This window comes from Halichoerus grypus, chromosome 6, assembly GCF_964656455.1.
Source record: "Halichoerus grypus chromosome 6, mHalGry1.hap1.1, whole genome shotgun sequence".
Lineage (NCBI taxonomy): Eukaryota > Metazoa > Chordata > Mammalia > Carnivora > Phocidae > Halichoerus > Halichoerus grypus.
In genome coordinates, this window is record NC_135717.1 from 117,346,736 (window position 1) to 117,370,673 (window position 23,938).

Below are 23,938 nucleotides of genomic sequence, written 5' to 3' on the forward strand. Positions count from 1 at the left end.
TTAGTAGGTTAATGACACCAAATTAGAAGATAGCCAAACCAAAGTTAGCACACCCTTTGAAAACACAGTAGAATCCAATTTGGGAATAAGCTCTGTATCAGTCAGGAAATCACCTGGACCTGTAACAAACATCACAACTACATATCACAGAGTCACTTATTCACCACATTTCATTGTCTTAGTAGAATCACTAGATAAGTAATAGTGCCAGTTTGCCCATAATTGCAATTCTGCCCCCTGCCTAAGCAGAGCCTATAGAGGGCAAATGACCAGGAAGCTCAAATGCAGAATAGAAACTACAAAAACAAAGTGAAAAGAAATGCTAATAGCCTTTGATGTCTAAATCTAAATGGTACTGCTTTGTTCCAAACCACACTGTAACATATGTATGAACCAGCTCAGAATACACAACTCACGAATGGGTGGTTTGTTTTAGGGACAAAAATGTCAAAGCAGAACAGGAAGAAAAGACATGAAAACCAAAGTTCAGATTTCATGTCTTGGGCAGCTTACAAATCTGTCTTGCAGTTATGTCCCTACACATAGAGGTGATTTTGTAATCCTAAATTTATTGAGCAATTGGATAAGGGTACTAAATACAAAACTGTGTTTTATACTCAATATCCTTTTTAATCTCCCAATCGTATGAATTAAGTATGATTTCCTTTTTAAGATGAGAAAGTTGAGGTTTAAGAGAATATTTTGTCCAAGGTCACATCTAGGAAGAGCAAGATTTGAACAGAGACTTATCTGACACCAAAGAATATACTGTATCGACTATTCTTTACCACCAAAACAAGAATACACTCGGGGCGGGGGGGGGGAGGCGGTTGAAAATTAATAGGTCAGGGGATACTATGTGCTAAACTTCTTAGAGAAAAAGAGTTAACCTGTAGATTTAGCCCTGAGGTTGACATTACTTTACTAATTTACATTTAATTATAATCCAAATCTAGAGAGGTAGGCACCTCTTTGTGACTGGTTGCACAACAACAAAGAGATCAGTATGCACAAATCTGGGGAAAAGTGCCACAGCAATTTAAAGGCACAAACAATGAAGAAGCTGTATGCTTCAGTAAGATTTCAAAAAGGACACACACAAATTGATCTATGTATGTGCACAATACACACCCTATTTAAAAAAGCGAAATAACAATCAGGTTTAAGGGGGTTGAGTGCGGGGATGAGTTTAGCGAGGGCAAGCTTAATAAGCCTAAAGGAAGTGAATGGAAGTCTGACGCAAAGTTTTAAAGATGTGTAGGGAAAGATAAATAAAAAATCGGTCATTAGAGTTCAGGAAAAAAACAGGAATCTGTAGCAATTAAAATGAGGAATGTTTACCTCATCTTACACAAATATATGAAAACACAGATTCCATGTGAGAGACTGGTTAGTACTCATGCCCCCGAAGAGCCCATACAGTACAAAATAGTACAATAATGTAAGTACAATAGTGTTTTTTAAATAGCAAGTTTCCTTATAATTTGCATTAATCCAATTGAAAATTTAAATTCATATAGAACTTTTAAACCTTTGAATTTGAGAATGCAAATGCTAGACTTAGGTACAGTTTGTTGATTAGGCCTGTGTTCGTAAGAAATAACACAGAGGAGATCTAGAAGTGAAAAGGAAAGATGAAGAAAAAGAGGAGGAAGTGGAAATAGAGGGACATTTAAGGTCAAAGGTAAAATACAAGGTCATTAAACAAAGCAAGAAGGAGAAATAAAATATTAAGTCAGAAAAAGAAAAACAGATGCTGATGTCACATAGGGCATCTTTTTTCCATTCCATTTTGCAGTGGTAGTAAATTCTTCCTCATTTAAACTTTAGAGCTTGTATAATGAAACAAAAATTTAACCACAAACAAAAAATAAATATTCTAGCTTTAGAGAAAGCCGTAGCCTACAACTGAGAACATATATCATTTTTAGGAGAAGCAGAAGAATGATGCAGGATACTCTGTATGAATTTGTACATAAATGATGCAGCTAGGTGGGGCATTTGTGCAATTCCTGTTGAGATTGGAGTTCTCATAACAGACCAGTAGAGGCCACAAACAGATCGAATTCCTATAGAGGAACCATCCACAGCCAAAGAAGCAGAACAATTCAGTAAAATGATAAAACGGCTCAACTTCAGCTCTCCGATCAAGCTATCTGGAATGGTTAGGTATTGGCTAGAGAAAAAAGCTACAGTGAAGAGGGATAAGTTCAGTCTTGATTTCAAATATTTGCACCCCAAATCTGTGTTACTTTCAAAACCAAATGCTGAACCTTCATTCAATCCTTCACAGTAGTTTAAAAGACAGCCCAAATCTCTGCAGCAACCCTGTCCAAAAGATTTGCTGAGGGGCGCCTGGGTCGCTCAGTCAGTTGGGTGTCTGCCTCCGCCTCAGGTCATGATCCCAGGGTCGTGGGATTGAACCTCGCATCAGGCTCCCTGCTCAGCGGGGAGCCTGCTTCTCCCTCTGCCTGCCACTCCCCTGCTTGTGCGTGCTCTGTCAAATAAATAAAATCTTAAAAAAAAAAAAAAAAGAAAAGACTTGCTGAGAATACTTGGGGACAAAGGTTTTCAGAACACTCCTCCATTAGGCATAAATTAGAAAGGACCAGTTCCATTTTGCCAAGCCTTCTTCACTCACCAAGCTTCCCCATGCTCCTTCAACCCAGTGGTGAGATCACACTCTACCCCTCACAGCATACCTAGTGCCTGACTGTGCCTGACGTTCAGGAATCAGAGTATCTGCCCCCTTATGTGGACCTTTCTCCGGTCTCCCAGGTTCTGGTTGTCTTGTTATTTGATGTACTGTACTCTCTTTCCAGGCACTATGACCATTTCCATTTCCCCTCCCTTTAAATAGCTTCCTGAATAAATCATTTATGTGGGTAAACATTTTTACTAGGCCACAATATTGGACAATCTTATTATTTAATAGCCATATTTCTGTAATGACTAGTACTTAATCCTTGGAGTCCTGCAATGACCTATCCCCTCCTTTTATTTCCCAATAACTCCCTTTTAACTATTAAGTCTTTATATAGCTGATTCTTCTAGATAAAACCTACCCCTTCAAGGGAACAGTACACACAATACTCAAATAGGAGCCTACTCCACTTCTCAGGAGGGTCTAAATCTAACCGTTCTCGCTCTCAAATACCCTCACTCTAATAAAACCATTTAACTATCTACTCAGTTTAAATATCAACTGGCAGGGCGCCTGGGTGGCTCAGTCGTTAAGCGTCTGCCTTCGGCTCAGGTCATGATCTCAGGGTCCTGGGATCGAGCCCCGCATCGAGCTCCCTGCTCTGCGGGAAGCCTGCTTCTCCCACTCCCCCTGCTTGTGTTGCCTCTCTTGCTGTCTCTCTGTCAAAAAATAAATAAAATCCTTAAAAATAATAATAATAAATAATAAATATCAACTGGCACATTGTTAAAAAGATAAAATCCAGTAAATCTTACTTCTAGGAATATATCTTAGAGGCACATGCAAAAAACTTATGAAGATGCATTTTCAAATGCACTTAACCTAAACATCTATAGGGAATGGCCATCTTTAAAAAGAATGATGTAGAACTATAAATTCTAATAATAGAAAGATGTTCAAGATGTTAAATACAAAAAGCAAATTGGAGACTATTAGTGTAACATGAGCCCATCTGAGTATTTGTCTGTGTATGAGAGAGGGAGGGAGGGAGGGAGAGGGATGGGGGGTGTTCTAAAATGATTATCTCTTTAGAGTGGGACTAGGAGGTAAGAAGGAAAAGTTATACCCCTCTTTATTGTTTGAATTTATCATTTTGTGTATTATTTTGATAATAAAAAAGCTAGTTTAAAATTTTCATTTAACTGAAAGGATCACTAATAGTAAATAGATGTGATCCTTAAAAGCAAGTTGAATAATCGCAATGTTCTATCACTATACCAATTCTTACCAATTGTATAGCATTGGCACTATACTTTCTGGAGCTAAAGAAAGCCTAAACAATTTTCTGGTTAATTTAGGATCTGTGATTGCAAACTTGTATAAATTAATTTCTTTTTTTTTTTTTTTTTTAAAGATTTTATTTATTTATTTGACAGAGACAGACACAGCGAGAGAGGGAACACAAGCAGTGGGAGTGAGAGAGGGAGAAGCAGGCTTCCTGCGGAGCATGGAGCCCGATGTGGGGCTCGATCCCAGGACCCTGGGATCATGACCTGAGCTGAAGGCAGACGCTTAACGACTGAGCCACCCAGGCGCCCCAATTAATTTCTTTTTTAAAAAGATTTATTTATTTGAGAGAGAGAGTGAGTGTGCACAAGCAGGGGTGGGCAGGGGCAGAAGGAGAGAGAGAGAATCTCAAGCAGACTCCCTGCCGAGCATGGAGCCCAATGCTGATGCCGGGCTCGATCTCATGACCCTGAGATCATGACCTGAGCCAAAATCAAGAGTTGGATGCCCAACTGACTGAGTCATGCACGTGCCCCTATAATTTCTAAATATATATATATATATTTTTTCTATAATAAATTTCAAGACTACTCTGAAAAAACTCTAACCTTAAGTAAATTAGTAACTGTAATTTGTGGTAAATATATTAAAAAGATTTCTATATATCATTTGCAGTAAAGAAGAGTCACAGGTTCAGAAGGTACCTTAAAGGTTATCTAGTCCAACACTCCCAGCCTAATATTCAGACAGAATAATAAAAAAACAAAAACAACCAAAACCAAAAAACTAATAGCAGCCTACTGAGGAGAGAACTGACTTCTATGAAACTGAGAACAGTCCCAGGAACTTAATACAACCAGAAATGCCCCTCTTCTGAAACAGGGACATCTGGTAATCAATACTTTCATTTAAAAAGTATTTTGGCCTAATAATGTCAAGTTACCCAGGTCAGTTTTTAAAAGTCACTTGACTTCACTTTCCAGTTTCAAAGTCTTCAATTTGTTTCAAACCAAAAGAAATCAGACCATGTTGTGAGTTGATTTTAATGAACAAAATTCTCTGTATAAAAACAGTTAAACTTTATCAAATGCTTTAAAAACACACACGCACAGATCCAAATCCATTACAGAATCTTTGAACATTATCTTTTTTCACCTCAACATAATGTGTAAAGGGATTTCTGGATAAAACTCTACATGTGAAAAAAGACAACCCATAGTCTTACACGTTTGCACACGCACGCACACACACGCACAGACACACACATACACACTCTTGAAGAACTAAAATAAATGGGAAGAGTGTGACTGGGATAGGAATGAATTTCTCATAAAGCTTATATAAAAGAACACTACATGAGTAGAAGAACTTCCTATACCAAGGAAAGACGCAGAGAGGGGAAAGAGAAAGCAGGGGCTAGCCAAACTCATGAATAAATAGTTTGAGAAGCTCATTCAAGAACAGTGAATATGGGGAGTTCCAGATGACCCCTCATTTTCACCACTTCAGAGTCTGTGAATCTGATAACTGACGATGCTTCAAAAGCACGTATGTTCTCGGTTTTCGTAGCTCTGGATTTGTTCATCATTATCTCGGTGTGGTTTGTCCCTGTCAGTGGTTGCTTCCCCAGCTGTCACGTGGTGTTGCGTCCTATCCGCCGGCAGAGCTACGGTCAGAGACGGCGGCAAGCACAGGGTATTGCAAGGGCGGCATCGTGGCTGGCGGGTAAAACGAGCCAGATTGCCCAGGTTTGGGTTTCAGCAACACTGCTTGCTAGCTGCCTGTCGCCCGGCAAGCTCCTTAGCCACTCTGTGTCTCCATGTCCTCACCTTCGTTAGGGATCATTATTACCTACTTCATAGAGGATCATTAAAGAGGAGTTAAACAAGGTAATCCACTTAAAGAATTTATCACACTATGAGGCACAAGTAAATGCTCAGTAAATGTTAGCTAAAATTACGATTAGTCTTGGTATTACAGGGCGCCCAGAAGAAAAATTCTCTTCTACCTCTCTGTATTTCTCCTCTTTGGTGAGGTTTTCAGGGGCCGACGGTGGCAAAAGCCAGTATGTATGATGCAGAAGAGACTGAGGATCTAGTCTTAGGAATATAGATGTTCATTTTTATATTAGAAAAAAATTACATGGCTCCATATCACAAACCTTAACATCTTTCCATGAAACATCACACAATTCTCATCATCATTATGCCCTACAAACACCCTAAATGGTGTGGAGTTTCTAATGATATTCAACGACAACAGGGTCCATAAATTTTAACTAAGAAACCACAGCTGCAGAAATGCATGTTGGGCAATAATCTGTGTGTGCCACAAGAGCTTGGGCCAACAGATGGCTGGGATTCTGCCTCCATGGCCTGGACTCCCCCACACACAGTCAGATGGGTCAGGTTCCCGCAGACCTTCCAATCTCCATCAGCGAGTGACTCCCTGTGAGAGGGAAGCTTCCAAGGGGTGAAGGAGGCAGCGGCCAATGAGGACGGAATGCCCGGCACCTACTTCAGTATGATATGATAGCTATCATTGGTTTCTGCTGTAAAAAAAAAAAAAAAAAAGAGAGAGAGAGAGAGAATAATCTTTAGTCACCTCTAAAACACAGTAGGAGAAAAAAACAAAACAAAACATGGTAAGGATCTTTTGAGAAGAGAAAAAAAAAAAAACCCCAGCAGGACAAAGCGCAACATATTTATTACCACAAAATACTTACAATAAATATGCATTATAAAAACAACATGCCTTCATTTCCTCATTTGTCCACGGAAGGTGGGAGAGAATGGCAGAGTCATCCGTTACACTTTGTCTATTCTGATAATGGCAAGAAGCCAATTCATACAAAGAAACAATCTCCAAAGATATCACTTTCTCTGCCTCAGATATGGTGGTTGATATTTTCCCTCTCTCCTCAGAGAAGTAAATCATGAAAAAAAAATCTCTTAAACTCCTTAGAGAGGCATCTGTCCTACTATTTTATTACCTTTCATTGTGTCCAGAATAAAACAGGCTTCTTCTTGAAAGTTCTGTATCATCTGAGAAAAGCAAGAAAAGTTGCTAATTATTAAAAACTTGGGTTTGCTGCATTTATTTAGACTATATGGCTTTTTATTATACTGGACTTAAGGGAAAAATAATCCTTTGTTTTGTTTTCTCGCGTTCAGTTTTTAAGTTTTAAAAGCTAAGCAGTCTAGGGGCGCCTGGCTGGCTCAGTTGCTAGAGCATGTGACTCTTAATCTCAGGGTTGTGAGTTTAAGCCCCATGTTGGGCTTTGGAGCCTACTTAAAAAATAATAATAAATAAATAAATAATAAATAAAATAAAATAAAAGCTAAGCAGTCTAAAACAACTGATCTTAAAATTATAGGATGCATTTTCCTGATTAACCCCAAGATGTTGCAAGAGTACACGGACACTGGTAGGCCCATTCGGGAGAACCGACTTCCAGGTCTTCATCTCCCAAAACTGCCTGAGAACCTCTTCAGTTTTCCCTACCCACTTTCCCTTCTAAACTCCCCTCCCCATTTTATAAAATAAAGGCATAAGTTTCACCCTCCTGGAATCCTACCAAGATGCCCCGCCCCAGGGTACAAAAACCTCCAGGATGCCAAAGTGTGACCGTTAATGTGAACTTTAATGACTGGGTAACAAAGTATTTTGTGAGCCACATGGTTTCTAATTCTTTCCTTGCACCAGAACTGAAGACTGACCTAATCACAAACTGTCAAATGATAGGTGATTCAAAATAATTCTTTGTGACATCACTATATAACTTTTGGCACCTAACTCCAAAGTTCAAAAAAAAAAAAAAAAAATCCAGCGATGTTTTTATAAAAAATTCCATCCATTCCTGTCTGTCAATTAATCAGACTCCATAGCATTATTAATCTAGGGGGATAAAACAGAACGGAAGTGGTGCTGAACTCTATTTCATTCTAAAAATCAGTAGAGAGTATTCATCTATACATGAATTAATGTGGGCAGGGTGGGTAGGGAATCAGACAATCCCATCCATCTCATTAATAGACAGACTTCTAATACATTTTTCTTAATGTTTAAAAATTTATCAAAACATATAATACATTTTAGTTTATTGATTATATAATTATGGTGATCATTCTATTCAGAAGAAATCATTTTTAAATTTTTATTGAAACAAATTCTTAAGTTGAAGCAAAGTTGTTTCAAAGAAATATGGTAAGATAATTAATAAAAGATGTTTGAGCATAAAAACAGGTTATGGCAAGATAAAATTCTATGGGAGAAGTGAATGGAAACAGGAGCTCAAGGAAACAAAGAAATGACATAAAAACTCTGTTAAAGAAAAGTATATTCATGTATTTTTTAAGACAGTGATGGTGGTATTACATCATTCTTCTATTTAGGTTACATGAAATATAGTTAGAATAGTGATGTAACCATTTCATTTTTAAAGGTTATATAATATGCCCAGGAATGACATATTTTGCAACTATTTAAACTTAAAACAAAAAAAAATTTAAGTCAACCTAAAAATGTGCAAGGGGGGATACGTGGTTAGAAAGTCAGCAAGCAAAAACATTTGAAAAGCCCTGGTCTCGTAAGCGGAGCCTGTACCCCAGGAGGACGGCCCTTGCTCCTGTCACATGCCCTGACAAACTGGCATGTGGTGATTGAGCTGCGCTGAAAATCTACCTCATCGCTAATGAGCACATGGATTCCTGTTGGCCCCTGCTTGTAGATCTGGCTGATCTGGCGAGGGGAAATGCTGAAGAGCTGAGCAATTTTTTCTGTCAGTTCAACAGCTGTCAGTTCTTCTAGATAGATGGCGTGGTACACTGCAAGAGGGACAGAGCAAAGGGAGTCAATACAGGCTTCTCTGCTCTTAAAGGTAACCCAGTCACTAGGAATGCCCGCTCTTCTAAGGGACTCACAGACTGCCTGAGTTCAAATTCTGGCTCGGCCACCTGCTAGCTGTGTGACTGGGGTGAGTTACTTAACGTCCCTGAGCCTCATTTTCCTCACCTACATGTTGGCGAGAACAATAAAGGTACTGCAAAGAAGACACACCGGTTGTAAAAAGTAAAGCATGTCAACGTGCTGAGCATAGTGCCCGGTCTCTGGGAGGAACTCAATAAACGTGAGCAATTACCATTATTCTGGCAAATGCGCACTCTGCTGTCTGAGGCATTCCCACCGCACAGGCTCCTACGTCATCTCCTCCCCTCGCCTCAGTATGTGTCCTGGCCTGTCCAGAAGGACCTACCGAAGAAAGTACCATTTGAGTCTCCATCCTCACGCTTCTGCTGCTGCTGCTGCTGCTCCCTCAAGTGCAAGGACTCCTGACAAACATAAATGGTTAGCCTTGGCCGCACCATCCTGAGGAGGAAAGCGAGGCTGTTAGTGTCACGGTCTTCACGGGAAACACATTTTAAGGGAGAACCTGTGTGTCTGGGTTAGCACTAGAGGGCAGAGTTGCAAACTGGCAGCCCGCGGGCCAAGGAAGCTCATTTGCTGCTTCATTAGCTCTCCACTGCGGTGGATGTGTGCGCGTGTGCGTGCGTGCAGTTCGACTGAATCCGTTCCAATATCATACAAATCTCTGCAATTTTGGCTTTTCTCGAAAAATCAGATCTGGCAATCTGAGGCCCTCATTCTTACAAGAAAACAGTTGGCTGTTCTCCTTGCATTGACCCATGCATTCTTCACTACACCCCAGATTTGACTGTCGCACATTTACATGTGGCCTTTGAGTTTATCATTTAGGATCATTTGAGTTTATCATCCTTGATGTAAACCTTAGAAATATTCGAAACGTGTGAGCTGCTGCTGCATGGGTCCGGCTCAACATGTACCTTCTCCTTAGAAGCGCCACTATAAAACAGAGAATCTTAGTTCCCTCATTACCTTCTCCTAAGCAGCCTAAGCCTTCTGTCTCTTCTTACTTCTTAGACAATGGTATTCAATTACCTCTTGATCTGATCATCTCATTCCTATTTTTAAACGCTCTTTTATTTTTTAAGAGACAGCACATGTGTGCGTGCATGAGCAGGGGCGGAGGGGGGAGAGCCCCGCTGGGAGGTGTTTGGGGGGCTGGGGGAGGAGCAGAGGGAGAGAGAGAGAATCTTAGGCAGGCTCCACACCCAGTGCGGAGCCCAAGGAGGGGCTCAGTCTCATGACCATGTGATCATGACCTGAGCTGAAATCAAGACTCAGACTCTTAACTGACTACATCACCTAGGCGCCCCTTAAATGCTTTTTAAATAAATAATATGTTAAAAAAAAATGAAGATCCTCCGGGCGCCTGCGTGGCTCAGTCGTTAAGTGTCTGCTTCGGCTCAGGTCATTATCCCAGGGTTCTGGGATCGAGCCCCACATCGGGCTCCCTGCTCAGTGGGGAGCCTGCTTCTCCCTCTCCCACTCCCTCTGCTTGTGTTCCTGCTCTCACTGTCCCTCTCTCTCTGTCATATAAATAAAATCTTAAAAAAAAAAAAAAATGAAGATCCATTCTTTTTTCTCCAAATCATCAACCTCTGAATTTTTCCTCTTTTCTTTAAAAATTTCCAAGATTAGAGCCAACCTGACGCAACATTTCTTGTGATATACCCAAACAAAATACTTCACGATCTGTCTCATTATTTAGTCACTCATTTGGTTCTGTGGCATTAACCTGTATGTTTTTTACATTAATCCTATTACCTATTTGAAACTGAAAATCCCAAATAGGGACTACAAGTTACTCTGTTTTATAATTTGTAAGTGGACACTTAAGTAGTTCCTATCCAATTCAAGAATGACCTCTTCCCCAGTTAAAATGGACTCAGGGCCCTTGCACCTGTTGTTCCTCCTGCCTAGAGTGCTCTTCCCTCATATGACCCCATAGCTTCCATCCTTCTCATAATTCAGTTTATTTATTTATTTTTAAGGATTTTATTTATTTGGGGCGCCTGGGTGGCTCAGTTGTTAAGCGTCTGCCTTCGGCTCAGGTCATGATCCCAGGGTCCTGGGATCGAGCCCCGCATCGGGCTCCTTGCTCTCCGGGAAGCCTGCTTCTCCCTCTCCCACTCCCCCTGCTTGTGTTCCTTCTCTCGCTGTGTCTCTCTCTGTCAAATAAATAAATAAAAATCTAAAAAAAAGATTTTATTTATTTATTTGACAGAGACAGAGATAGCTAGAGAGGGAACCCAATCAGGGGCAGTGGGAGAGGGAGAAGCAGACTCCCCGCTGAGCAAGGAGCCCGACATGGGACTCAATCCCAGGACCCTGGGATCATGACCTGAGCTGAAGGCAGACGCCACCCAGGCGCCCCTCATAATTCAGTTTAAACACCTCTGCCTCAGAGAGGTCTTTCCTGACCATATTCTGGGTACTCTACAGGTTATAACCTTGTTTTTGTTTGTTTGGTTTTCCTTCAAAGCACTTATCACTATCGAAAATATTCACTGTTCATATTTTTATCTCTCCCCCCATTAGAAAGTAAACTCATAATAATGGGTCCCTTGTCTGTTTTCTCACCAATGTATCCCCAGAGCCTACAATAGTACCTGGCTCATATTAGGGATACGGAGTATTTATCAAATGAAAAAACTAACTAGAAATGAAAAATGGGATATCATGAGGAATTCCTTAGATCTACTGTAGGAAAAAATATTTTTCATCTTCGTTTATTTGGTACATAGCTGACATTCAAAAAGAATGTTTCGACAAGATGTAGTGAGCTATGCAAAGAGTACTATGAAGAGTCCCTGAATCCAAATCCATTTGAATTTCAACCTCACTGATATTTTTACACTAATTACATACCGGCCTTTTAATGCATTAAAAAGTCGGATTCCATCAGCAGGGCCACAGATTTGGATCACATCATCTCTAGTTAGTTTCAATAAATCTGCCCCTGGAATAAATATAAGAAAATGGGTGATAAAGGCAAAGACTGTCTTTGTTTATGACCACTGAAATGGCTCTGTCATGTTATAGTTCATCATCTTTTGCATGGTACATAATTCTCCATGACCTGGCCCCTGTTTCCTCTCTCACTTCAATTGCCACCCCATTCACTGATCCACTTAACCCCATGCTTTCATCATACTGATGAGGTCTAATGAGCATACTGTCCCTCCCTGAAATATCCTTCTACTGTCCAACCAACAGACTCCTCCTTATGCCCCAAGATTTACCTCACGCATTACACGTGTTCCCTAACCACAGACACTCTCCCAATACCCTGCTTCGTACCACTTATCTACTGCGTCACAACGATTTCCTTATTTTTTTCAGGGTTTTATTTTGATTTGATTTGGGTTTTTGTTTTTATACTAGATGATGAATGATCAGAAGGTAGGCCTTACCCATTTGTGTATTCCTACAATACCTGGTACCCAGAAGGTGCTTAATAAAAGTGGAACGTGCAAATACAATATAGTGATTTCAAGGGGAAAATTTCAGACTACCTACAAATGCCCTTGATAAAATACTGTATGGAATATACATTTTAAAAAGTATTGTATAGAATAAATATTTTTAAATTAAAGTGAGTTTAAACTAAGAAGTCTTTCTTTTTAAGTATTTCACAGCACAGATGCCGCTGGTGAGAAAATCTGAAGGGTTCTATGAAATTCACTTAATCCTAAAAATGCATGAAGATCTCTCCTTCCCTTCCTCCCTTCCTCCCTCTCTCTCTCTCTCTCACACACACACACACACACACACACACACACACACACCCCCTCACATGGATACTAGGAGGCCCTAGAATGTAAAGGACTTTCCTGTGTTGGGAAAAACAAAAGGACAAATGAATTTAACCTGAGAAGTTTGTAAAAAGCCTTGTGAACGTAGAAAAACGATTTCGATGCAACCACTGCTGAGCTTCCTGAGGTGTGGTTGTTGGCAAGAGGTTCTGAAAGAGAAAGCAAGCATTTTTTTTTCTTTTTTTGGTAACTGAAGAGATTTATGTCTTACATCATTAGGTAACATAGAGCTAAACACACCCACACTCAGACAGGCCTAGTTTGCTTGGAAGTTGTTTATACCTCATCAATATTCTTTCCCTGACCATGCAAGAAGCCCATGGAATTCCATCCTTATCTTCCTTACTAAACTGTAAGCTCTTTAAAGGCAGGGGTCCTGCATTAACTTGTTTCACATCCCTGGTCCCTAGGTTAGTGTCTAGTTCATAGTCAAAATTCAATAAACGTCGGTTTAATGAACGAATAAATATTATTCCTTAAAGGTTGGATATTTCTAATGACCTGCACAGTTATCAAAGTATTAGTAGACATTGCAAATAACTTACATTTAACTTTAGACTTACATCTGTCACTGGAGGGGGTGGCTCTGGCTGGTGGTTTGGTGAACCATTTCTAAGGAAATATTGAAAATGAAAAGGATGAGTCCATGACACATACTAGGGTTCATCATCTCACAGTAAGTCTCATGCTAGAGATTTTTTTTCTTTTAAGATTTTATTTTTAAGTAATCTCTACACCCAACGTGGGGCCCGAAACTACAACTCCAAGATCAAGAGTCGAGGGCTCCACCGACAGAGCCAGCCAGGCACCCCCCAAGCTAGAGATCTAAAGGAAACTGTGCTCTCTCCTAAAGCAGTCTTAGTCTGATAGTCAATTCTTCTATTATCTGTTAATTTAACATTAAGATTATGGGGAGAGGGGAAGAAACTGTCACTTGCAACCTTTATTATTATTGGACAAATTGAAAAAATATCAAAATTCCAGTAAATTGCGTTTAATTAGATAAATTATGGCATGAACAATATTTAACATAAGAAATGTATAATAGAAACAAAAATATCAGAACATAAAAGTAATCAATATATCACTATTATATTAAATATATAAATATACACACAAACATATACAGGAAAAAATACCAGAAGAAACTTTATGCAATGCAATGTAATCACATACTTTTATAATGAAAACCAAATTATTTTTAAAGCAGCTTCGAAAATTAGTGCTGCCTAATTTGCGATACACGGGCTCTCTCTCCACCCTCTGTTTTTCCCTGTATTTCCTTTTGTTTTAAGGATTGTCCCTATTTCCTAATGCTTACTTCTTTTATGGGAGAAAAATTTGAGTCTAATAAAAAAGTAATGACAAAGAGAAGAGAAAAAACTTTAAAACACAACTCTTAAATCCTATATATTTATAATTGCCTAGGGGTGCCTGGCTGGCTCAGTCAGAAGAGCATGTGACTCTTGATCTCAGGGCTGAGTTCAAGTCCCAAGTTGGATGTAGAGATTACTAAAAAAAAATAAACTTTAACAAACATAAAAAATAAAATTGCCTATAAGTAGACTGCATAATCCATATGGATGGTAAGAGATTTTTCTTTCAAAATAGATCTTCTTTTTCTTTTTTTGCCTCAGCTGCAAAATTCAAATTCAGTATTCAAATTTAGTAATTAACTTATCACCAGGCCCTTACTACCTATTCCCTCTATAACTTCTACCTATTTTCATTTTTTTTTTTTTAAGATTTTATTTATTTATTTGACAGAGAGAGACACAATGAGAGAGGGAACACAAGCAGGGGGAGTGGGAGAGGGAGAAGCAGACTTCCCGAGGAGCAGGGAGCCCGATGCGGGGCTCGACCCCAGGACCCTGGGATCATGACCTCAGCCGAAGGTAGACGCTTAACGACTGAGCCACCCAGGCGCCCCTTACCTATTTTCATTCTTAACTGTTATATTTTGAATAGTGAAGCTACCTTAATTACTTTTAGAAGCAGACTGAACATAGAGCCTACATAAATTCAAAAACAAACATTACAGCCAAAAAAAAAAAAAATCACACATTCAGTAGCCTATTTTAAATTTCAATATGACCTACGTGGAATATGTGTTAAATGCTAAGACTAAAGACAACTTATTTTAACTGGAATAGGCAACTGTACCAACTTTCAATTATCTCTGATGATAAAAGACAATAAAGCAAGAATAAATGTATCCCATAGATAATTCTAAAACTTCATTTGAGCTATCATCTTCAACCTTCTTCCCCAATTATCAAAGATCCATAATTATTAGGTATTAGGATCATTCTTTTTTTTTTTTTAAAGATTTTATTTATTTGAGAGAGAATGAGAGAGAGAGAGAGAGCACATTAGAGGGGGGAGGGTCAGAGGGAGAAGCAGACTCCCCGCTGAGCAGGGAGCCCGATGCGGGACTCGATCATGGGACTCCAGGATCATGACCTGATCCGAAGGCAGTCGCTTAACCGACTGAGTCACCCAGGTGCCCTAGGATCATTCTTAAAAAGTAACAAAACAGGGGCACCTGGGTGGATCAGTCGGTTATGCGTCTGCCTTTGGCTCCAGTCATGATCCCAGGGTCCTGGGATGGAGCCCTGCGTCGGGCTCTCTGCTTATTGGGGAGCTTGCTTCTCCCTCTCCCTCTGCCTGCCTCTCTGCCTACCTGTGCTCTCTCTGTATCTGTCAAACAAATAAATAAAATCTTAAAAAAAATAAAATTATTTAAAAAAAAGTAACAACACAGATTTTCGTGTTTGTACAACTGTATTTCAGTTCCTGAGGACCACTCTGGTGAAAGTATGCACAGGAAGTGAAATGACCACAAGATAAGCAGTGACAGGGAGAAGTGAAAAGCCCAGAAAATCCATCTCTGAATCACTAAAAACTGATTATAAATGCTGTTTTTTTTTCTCTAAATGCTGTTTTCTAATAGGAAGAAAAAGAGGAGGAGAAAGGACTACATAAAACTCTTTTCAGTCACTTTTGAAGATAATCCAAAGCTCAATAGATCCATCAATGGATTTATTGATTTAGAAAGAGCTTCTACATGGGAAGATAATGAAAGAAGACATATTTAGGACAAACACAACCTAATTTCATTTCCCACACTTACCCTTCCCCAAGAGAAAAACTGCTATGGGAACTGTTGAAGCCAGGTGATGGGGAATTATTGACATATGTGATCTCAGGCCATGGAGAACACTAAAAACAAAGAACAACTTAAATACTGAAAAAGTACATTTGACCCTAGTGTCCCACCAAAACATTGTTACTTGAATAGCACATCTTGATTAGTAAATCTTAACTGCACAGAGGTCCCTATAATTAAGAGAAAATATACCCAGGACAAGTAAATCTTGACCAGGCTAGAACTTATGGGTTTGTTTTTTTTTTAACTGAGATGTAGTTGACATAGAACATTGTATTACTTTCAGGTGTACAATATAATGATTTGATATACGTATATAGTGCGAAATGATGGGATTTTCTTTTAAGAATAGGAAGTATTGATTGAAATCATCACCAAAAGAAATCCTTTCACCTCTGTGAGTATAGTTGTCTCATAGGAAGGCTGGTATTTCTCCTTTTCGTGAGGTGTTCGTTTCTCCATTTTCTCCCGATCTGTTTTTTGCTTTCTGTCTGCACCTTTGGGCTGGAAAGAGAAATGTTTTGTTTTGACTCATCAATTGACTTTTGATGCAACAATATTACCTTAAACAGTCCCATGCAAAACAAGGATGTATGTACAATGATATAAAGACAAGATGCATCCTTGCATCTAAGTCTGAAAATAGAAAATTTAACTGTGTGATGGAGTTGAAAAAGAATAAGAGATCTATAGCGACGGACATGGAAAGATCTCTAAAGCTCATAGCTAACTGAAAAAAAGCAAGCCTCATAACAATTTATACAGTACAATCCTATTGATGTTTCAAAGAAAAGAAAATATGTATATACTTATGTACATGTGTATATAAAAGCACAGAAGGGGACTGGAAGGATACATGCTAAATTATGACAGTGGCAACCTCTAGGAAAGGCTGGGAAGTCAGGGTAAAAGTGGTAAAGGGGGACTTCGGTCTGAATACTTCTGTATTAATGAATCTTTTGCAATGAGAATACATTTATATTCATATGATAAAAACAAATAAAGACCAAATTAACAAAAGAAAATCAAGTACCAATGTAACCAAAACTATCAACATTTCATAATTTTGTGAGCTTTTACAAGAGCTTGTAATTTCAACAGACTTTAAGAGCTTTCAGTGAAAATCCATGTTTTAGCCTCTAGCTCCCTTTCCAAGTTCCTCTTCTCCCATGCCCATCCCCATATAAATTCATTACCAGGCATCTCAGGGATTATCTCAAGGACTCTAGTGTAGACTGAGTTTTCACAGTTGTTGAAAAAAGCCAAGGTGACTTTCTGACTTGGTAGCTAATGTTAAAATTGAAAGATGAGGGAAAAGGATACAAGGGACAGCAGGAGGCCCAGGAATACCTTGAAGACTTTGATCTGGCAGCTGGCTGAGTGTAAGTGCTCAGTATATTCCCCATTTTCATTTTCTTTGAAGGTATCAATTTGTACTCGGAACGGCACTCCCTTTTCTCCTCCATGCTTCCTCATAGTGAACTCTGTGCTAATGCAGTGTACCTACAAAGAATACAGCATCCAGGTTTCAGTACTGCTAGCTAGCCACATCAGTCAACAATATTTTCTGAGCAACTACTAACAGCAAAACCTTTAAAAACACTATGAACATCTATAAAAAAAACTTTTATGCTAGGGGCACCTGGCTGGCTCAGTCGGTAGAGCATATGACTCTTGATCTCAGGGTCATAAATTCGAGCCCCACATTGGGCATAGAGTTTACTTAAAAACATCTGTGTAAATAAAATCTTAAAAAAAAAAAAAAAAAAAAACTTCTAGGAGCTCCTGGGTGGCTCAGTCGGTTGAGCACCTGCCTTCGGCTCGGGTCGTGATCCTGGGGCCCTGGTATTGAGTCCTGTGTCAGGCTCCCTAGAGGGAGCCTGCTTCTCCCTCTGCCTCTCTCTCATGAATAAATAAATAAAATCTTAAAAAAAAAAACAAAACTTTTAGGGTTGCCTCGGTTAAGCATCTGACTCTTGATTTCGGCTCAGGTCATGATCTCAGGATAGTGAGATCGAGCCCTATGTCGTGCTTTGTGCTCGGTGCAGAGACTCCCTGAGATTCTCTCTCTCCCTCTCCCTCTGCCCCTCCCTGTGCTTACGTTCCAGTGCTCTCTTGCTCTTTCTAAATAAATAAAATCCTAAAAACAAAACAAAAAAACTTTTACTCTCTTTTAGATCTTAAAGAATGGATATTCTAATGGAGGAAATAAGGAAGCTTAATTATTACAAATGAAACAAAGCAGGGGCGCCTGGGTGACTCAGTCAGTTAAGTGTCTGTCTTTAGCTCAGGTCATGATCCCAGGGTTCTGGGATTGAGCCCCACGTAGGGCTCCCTGCTAGGCCGGGAGACTGCTTCTCCCTCTCCCTTGGCCATTGCCCCCCTGCTTGTGCTCTCTGGCTTGCTCTCTCTCTCTGTCAAATAAATAAAATCTTAAAATGAAACAAAGTAAATATACAGATCCAATGCTAACAAAAGCTACTGGGAGGAACTAAATTCATTAACTGTTTTAGACAATACAGAGTTAATATAAAAGAGAAATGATTTCGGGTTAGTAAAAGTTTCCTGGACTCTAAGGTAGACTTTAGAAAGCAGAGGCACCAACCATGCTGGGAAACTAGCAAATATGAAAACTCATATTTGGGGAAAGAAAGGTTTGCAAAGGCTTGCTTGGTACTGCATAAAGTGAAGACCCTGGTGAATCTTAACTGAAACCTTGACTGACCAAATATTAGCTTAGGTACATTGTTAATTTCTCTAAGCCTCAAAAACTATTTCTACTCCATAGGATTATTGCTGAAAGTTTTAAATAAAATCATATATATGAACTGTTTACTTAACATAGTGACTATCTAATGGGACATAATAAACCATAGCTTTCTTTATTACAAGTAAGAATTTTAATATTACAAATAAGAATTTTAAAGGAATCTACTCAACAGACATAATCAGATATGTAAAACAAATTTTAAGCATAAAGATGTTCAAAATAACTTTACAGATAATAGGGAAAATTTAGAAGAATCTAAATGCTAAATAATAGGGAAGTTATAGTGCATCCAAAGAATGGAATATTATATAGCCATCAGCAAGCGTTTTTGGTTTGTTTGTTCGCTTGTTTTTTATTTTGTTTTGTCATACAAATAAATAAATTGGGGAAATTAGAAGGGCAATTCAGACACTCCTCATTGCCCTCAGGCAAGTGTTGAGGAGTCTGGACTTGACAGTCAGGCTGGAACACTGTAAAAATTTCAAATTTAACATGTTTTATCCTTCAAGAAACAAACTGGTAGGGGATTCTGGGTGGCTCAGCAGGTTAAGCATCCGACTCTTGATTTTGGCTCCAGTCATGATCTCAGGGTCCTGGGATCAAGCCCTGCGTCAGGCTCTGTGCTCAGTGGGGAGTCTGCTTGGATTCTCTCTCTCCCTCTCCCTCTGCCCCTCCCTCTGCTCATGTCCATGCGCTCTCTCTCTCTCTCTCTCCCCCCAAATAAATAAATAAATCTTAAAAACAAAAAAAAGAAAAAGAAACAAATTGGTAGTAAGAGATGCTGTTCATAACTGGAACCCCATCTGCAATGCTCTACCTGAATAAACACAGATGTCCTCTTTGCCGGGTCCCACAGGAACTCCACTGTATTCAGTTGGGTTGGATTAGCTCTAGGATCGATTATACCAACAGACATTGGGATATCTGAGAAACAAAATGGTAATCACTGAACAATTCTGAGGACTATTGGGTTTAAATAAGATAGCACCGATTGTTTTATTATTGGTCCCTAGTTACCAAGATTTTTATGTATCACACCCTAAACCTCTTGTCAATGAAAAGGGTTTGATTAGAGCTAATTTTGACCTAAGTCCTTTCCTTCTGAGTATCTTTTTTTCCATTTTAAAAGGTTTTTTAAATAAGACAATTTAAACGTAGTTTCCTTTTAATCTGCCAAAATTCTACTTAAAGACAAACTTAGTCTACACACTAGCTCTAGTGTTATGAAAATTGTAATATAATCTGCTTCACTTACAGTTTTAGGATTAGTGTTACTGATAGAAGTACACTAACAAGATTGCTATAGAAATATAAAGCAGAGTGTCTGAATAAAGGCAGAAGCATTGTATTACAGATAGAAGTGGGAAAAATTTAGGGGCGCCTGGGTGAATCAGTCATTAGGCGTCTGCCTTCGGCTCAGGTCATGATCCCAGGGTCCTGGGATCGAGCCCCACGTTGGGCTCCCTGCTCCGCAGGAAGCCTGCTTCTCCCCCTCCCGCTCCCCCTGCTTGTGTTCCCTCTCTCGCTGTGTCTCTCTCTGTCAAATACATAAATAAAATCTTTAAAAAAAAAAAAGAAAGAAGTGGGAAAAATTTAACATAGGGATTGATGCTGGCCTTAAAGTCATCAAATAACCCTGTAACAGAGCAACAAATCTGATACTCAAGAGGGAAGCAAAAATGAATGAGCTCCAGTAGAATGCTGCTTTCCATTCTATATAGCATATAACCAAATATCATTTCCTGACTTCTCCTATTAATATTCAAACTGGGGAGAGAAAGCCAGGCTGATATTTATATGATAGACATAACTGTGCTATCACTATACTACTGTTTTACTGTCAATTCAAACAACAAGGTGGGTCCAACTGTGCTCGTTGTATTGGATTTATCCTAAGGTCAATTTATTAAGTGGATATCAGGATAGCTGTATAAGAACCAGTGTTTTCTCAGGTAAAATTAGTAGGTACTTAGATTTGTTCAACAACTGTTTACTAGTAAGAGATAATGACCAATAAGAGATCAAAGACATAGATGCCAGGATTAAAAATACATTCATGAAGAGAGACTGCATGTATGTTTGTAAAGGAACTTTCCTTAAACCCTATGATTTAAGAAAAATAAATTCTACCCTATGTAGCAAAGCAGTAGGGGAAAAACCTAAATTGTAAATCAAGAGGCATAGATTCTAATCCCAGGTCTCTTACTTTAGGTAAAACAAACCACTAATCTGCCTCTCAGGTATTAGTAAAATAAAAGAACTTGCAGCAATTTGGGAAAAAACCTGGCCCCTTTTACATACACACAAAACAAAATATCAGACCCTGAATAGCCAAAATAATCTTGAAAAGTAATCTTGAAAGGTAAAGTTGGAGGTGCCACGTTTCCCGATTTCAAAACTTACTACAAAGTTACAGTTATCCAAATGGTATGGTACTGGCATAAAGATGGAGACACAGACAAACAGAACGAACACATTAGAGAGCCCAGAAAGGAGTCCTCACATACACAGTCAAATGATGGGTGACAAAATTGCCAAGACCATTCAGTGGGGAAAGAACAGTTGTTTCAACAAATGGTGCTGGGAAAACTGAATATCCACATACAAGAAATGAAGGCAAATTCTTACCTTATACCATATGCAAAAATTAACTAAAAAATGGATCAAACACCTAAATGTAAGACCTAAAACTATAAAACTCTTGGCAGAAAACATACCAGGAAAAGCTTCATTGGGTTTTGTAATATTCTTAGATATGACACCAAAAGCACAGGCAAGGCAATAAAATTATTAAATAAACTGGACTACATCAAAATGTAAAACTTTCATGCATCAAAGGACATTATCAACATGGTGAAAAGACAACCCACACAGAATGGAAGAAAATATTACAAATCTTGTATCTGATATGGGGTTAATATCCAGAATATATAAAGAATGCCTACAACTCACAACAACAAAACCAACCAACCAGATTAAAAAATGAGGGAAGGACTTGAATATACATTTCTCCAAAGAAGATACATATATGGCCAATAAGCACATGAAAAGACACCCAACATCACTAATCATTAGATAAGTATAAATCAAAACCACAATGAGATAACCACTTCACATCCATTAAGAAAACAGCACGTGTTGGCAAGGACGTAGAGTATTTAGAACCCTTGTTCACTTCTGATGGGAATGTAAAATACACAACTGCTATGGAAACAGTATGGCGGTTCCCCCAAAAATACAAAATGGAATTACCATACATGATCTAGCAGTCCCATTTCTGGGTATATATCCAAAAGAACTGAAAGCAGAGACTGAACTAAATATCTGTATACCCATGTCCATAAGCTGCATTATTCACAATAACCAAAAGGTAGAATCAACCCAAGTATCTACTAAAGGATGAATGGATAAACAAAATGTGGTATATATACACATACACAATGGAACATTATACGGTCTTTAAAAGGAGGAAAATTCTGATGCATACTACTATATGGATGAACCCTGAGGATTAGGTTAAGTGAAATAAGCCAATCACAAAAAGACAAACACTGGATGATTTCACTTATATGAGGCACCTAGAGTAGTCAAATTCATATGGACAAAAAGTAGAATGGTGGTGGCCAGGGGCTGGGGAGAAGGGGAATAGGGAGTTATTGTTTAATGGGTACAGAGTTGCAGTTTTGCAAGATGAAAAAAGTTCTGGAGATGGATGGTAGTGATGGCTACATAATGTGAATGTATTTAATGTCACTGAATTATTTACTTTAAAATGTTTTATAACGGTAACTTTTAGGTTATATATATTTTACCACAACTAAATTAAAAAAACAAAACCAAAAATAAAATCACCCTAAAGTAATGGATGTAATTGTTATGGAACTGAAGTGTCTACACTTCCAACTTTAATTTTGGTATTATCATCCCAGTAGTTTTTTTTATGCTTGGTCAATAAACACTTCAGGGTTTATGCTAATTGAGCCCCTGAGGTACTCTGAATCAATGTAAACATCAAGTAAAGAAAACCAATTCTCAGACCATACTTACAGGCATTTCCTGGGCAATAGATTCCCTTAACTCACCAATGTCAAGAATTCTATCTCCAGGTCGGTTCCACCTCCAGCCCTCCAGCTGCTGATGTTCAGTATACTGTAGCCGTCGGTCATGGAACACTACACGGAATATACTCTAAATGGAAGCAACAAAATCAAATGATAATAGGATCCTTTAAAAAATCAGTGCTTATAATGGGAAACTACCAGAAGTCACCTCCAGTTGGTTTCTAGATACAATCTAAAATTATTTTTCTTAAGATTTGTTTCATTCTAAAACCCATACCATACCAAACTCTATTTGAGGGTAAATTTTATAATTGCTCAGATATAATCTTTATAGTTAACTGGTACCATATTTAAAACGCGGCTTAAACATCAGTCCTCATGGACCGGGCAGAAAGGACTCTTACTGGAAGCATTTCTACCTGTCTCTACCGTTACCATGTAATAACCAGCTCAGCTCTTCAGGTGTATATGAAAAGCTCACCAAGTTCCCTGCTTGCTAACCCACCATACAACACTGAGGGTAAGCCGGGCTTGTATCTATCAACTTTCCTTTTGTTATTCTTACTTTGAGGAGGTGTTTATTAATATCCCTCCCACTAACTTTTACAGCTGCTGACCAAATTCTTCTGTCCCAATTGTGCTGTGAATTCATTGCTACAAGTCTAGACTAAGAACACTGCTATTCATCAACAGAAGTTTGTTTTTCTTGCTACTAGACCATGTATCCAAAGAGACACGAGTTTCTCTAAAAATCTCAAGGGGGTCACTCTATTCCACCCCAAACAACTTCACTGAACCAGGAGACTCCTTTGACATGTAGTAAGCCTTCTGTTTTTGCAGCTCTGAAAAATCCATGTGAATGGGGGGGGCTCACTCTCACTCCAAAGAAAGAACAGTTTACCACTCTGCCAGCAAATTGTAGTAGCTAAGAGACAGCACCAAGCCCTTTATGGAAGCAAAAGAACATTACCCAAAAAGGGTCAGTAAAAGGATATTGTGCAGAGGATTGATTTACTCATTTTCTTTTACCTTCACCAACTTGCCATTAATTTCTGGAAGTTCTCCAAGTTTCCTATTGTCTAGCATACGAATTTCATAAGACTGTCCTGGAAGAAAAAGTTACTATATATTATATTCATCATAAATTAAGTTTGCAAGATTCAGAAAGAATAAAATTCAGCTGGTTGAATATACGAGAGTATAATATTGTTAGTAACAACTATACTCCTTTACTATATGCCAGACACAGTGCTAAGTGTTTTCACATAT

At 38.8% G+C, this 23,938-nt stretch overlaps 1 protein-coding gene across 10 annotated transcripts in view; it reads right to left on the reverse strand.

The window, feature by feature from the left end:
- Positions 1 to 4,958: 4,958 nt before the first annotated feature.
- TFCP2 (transcription factor CP2) overlaps positions 4,959 to 23,938 on the reverse strand; it is a 56,612-nt gene continuing 37,632 nt past the window's right edge. Inside the window, exons 3-15 of one of the 10 annotated variants that reach the window (XM_036098887.2) lie at positions 23,699 to 23,775; positions 22,691 to 22,796; positions 19,426 to 19,532; positions 17,189 to 17,341; positions 16,232 to 16,342; positions 15,803 to 15,891; positions 13,215 to 13,281; positions 12,725 to 12,818; positions 11,723 to 11,813; positions 9,198 to 9,298; positions 8,615 to 8,757; positions 6,924 to 6,975; positions 4,959 to 6,482 (exon numbers count right to left, since the gene is read on the reverse strand). In XM_036098887.2, coding sequence (XP_035954780.2) covers positions 6,445 to 6,482; positions 6,924 to 6,975; positions 8,615 to 8,757; positions 9,198 to 9,298; positions 11,723 to 11,813; positions 12,725 to 12,818; positions 13,215 to 13,281; positions 15,803 to 15,891; positions 16,232 to 16,342; positions 17,189 to 17,341; positions 19,426 to 19,532; positions 22,691 to 22,796; positions 23,699 to 23,775 — 1,229 coding nt within the window. In that variant the 3' untranslated portion in view covers positions 4,959 to 6,444. Of the gene's footprint in view, positions 6,483 to 6,923; positions 6,976 to 8,614; positions 8,758 to 9,185; positions 9,299 to 11,722; positions 11,814 to 12,724; positions 12,819 to 13,214; positions 13,282 to 15,802; positions 15,892 to 16,231; positions 16,343 to 17,188; positions 17,342 to 19,425; positions 19,533 to 22,690; positions 22,797 to 23,698; positions 23,776 to 23,938 lie in introns of all 10 variants that reach the window. The other 9 variants (XM_036098890.2, XM_036098889.2, XM_036098886.2 and 6 more) reach the window with 9 other exon arrangements.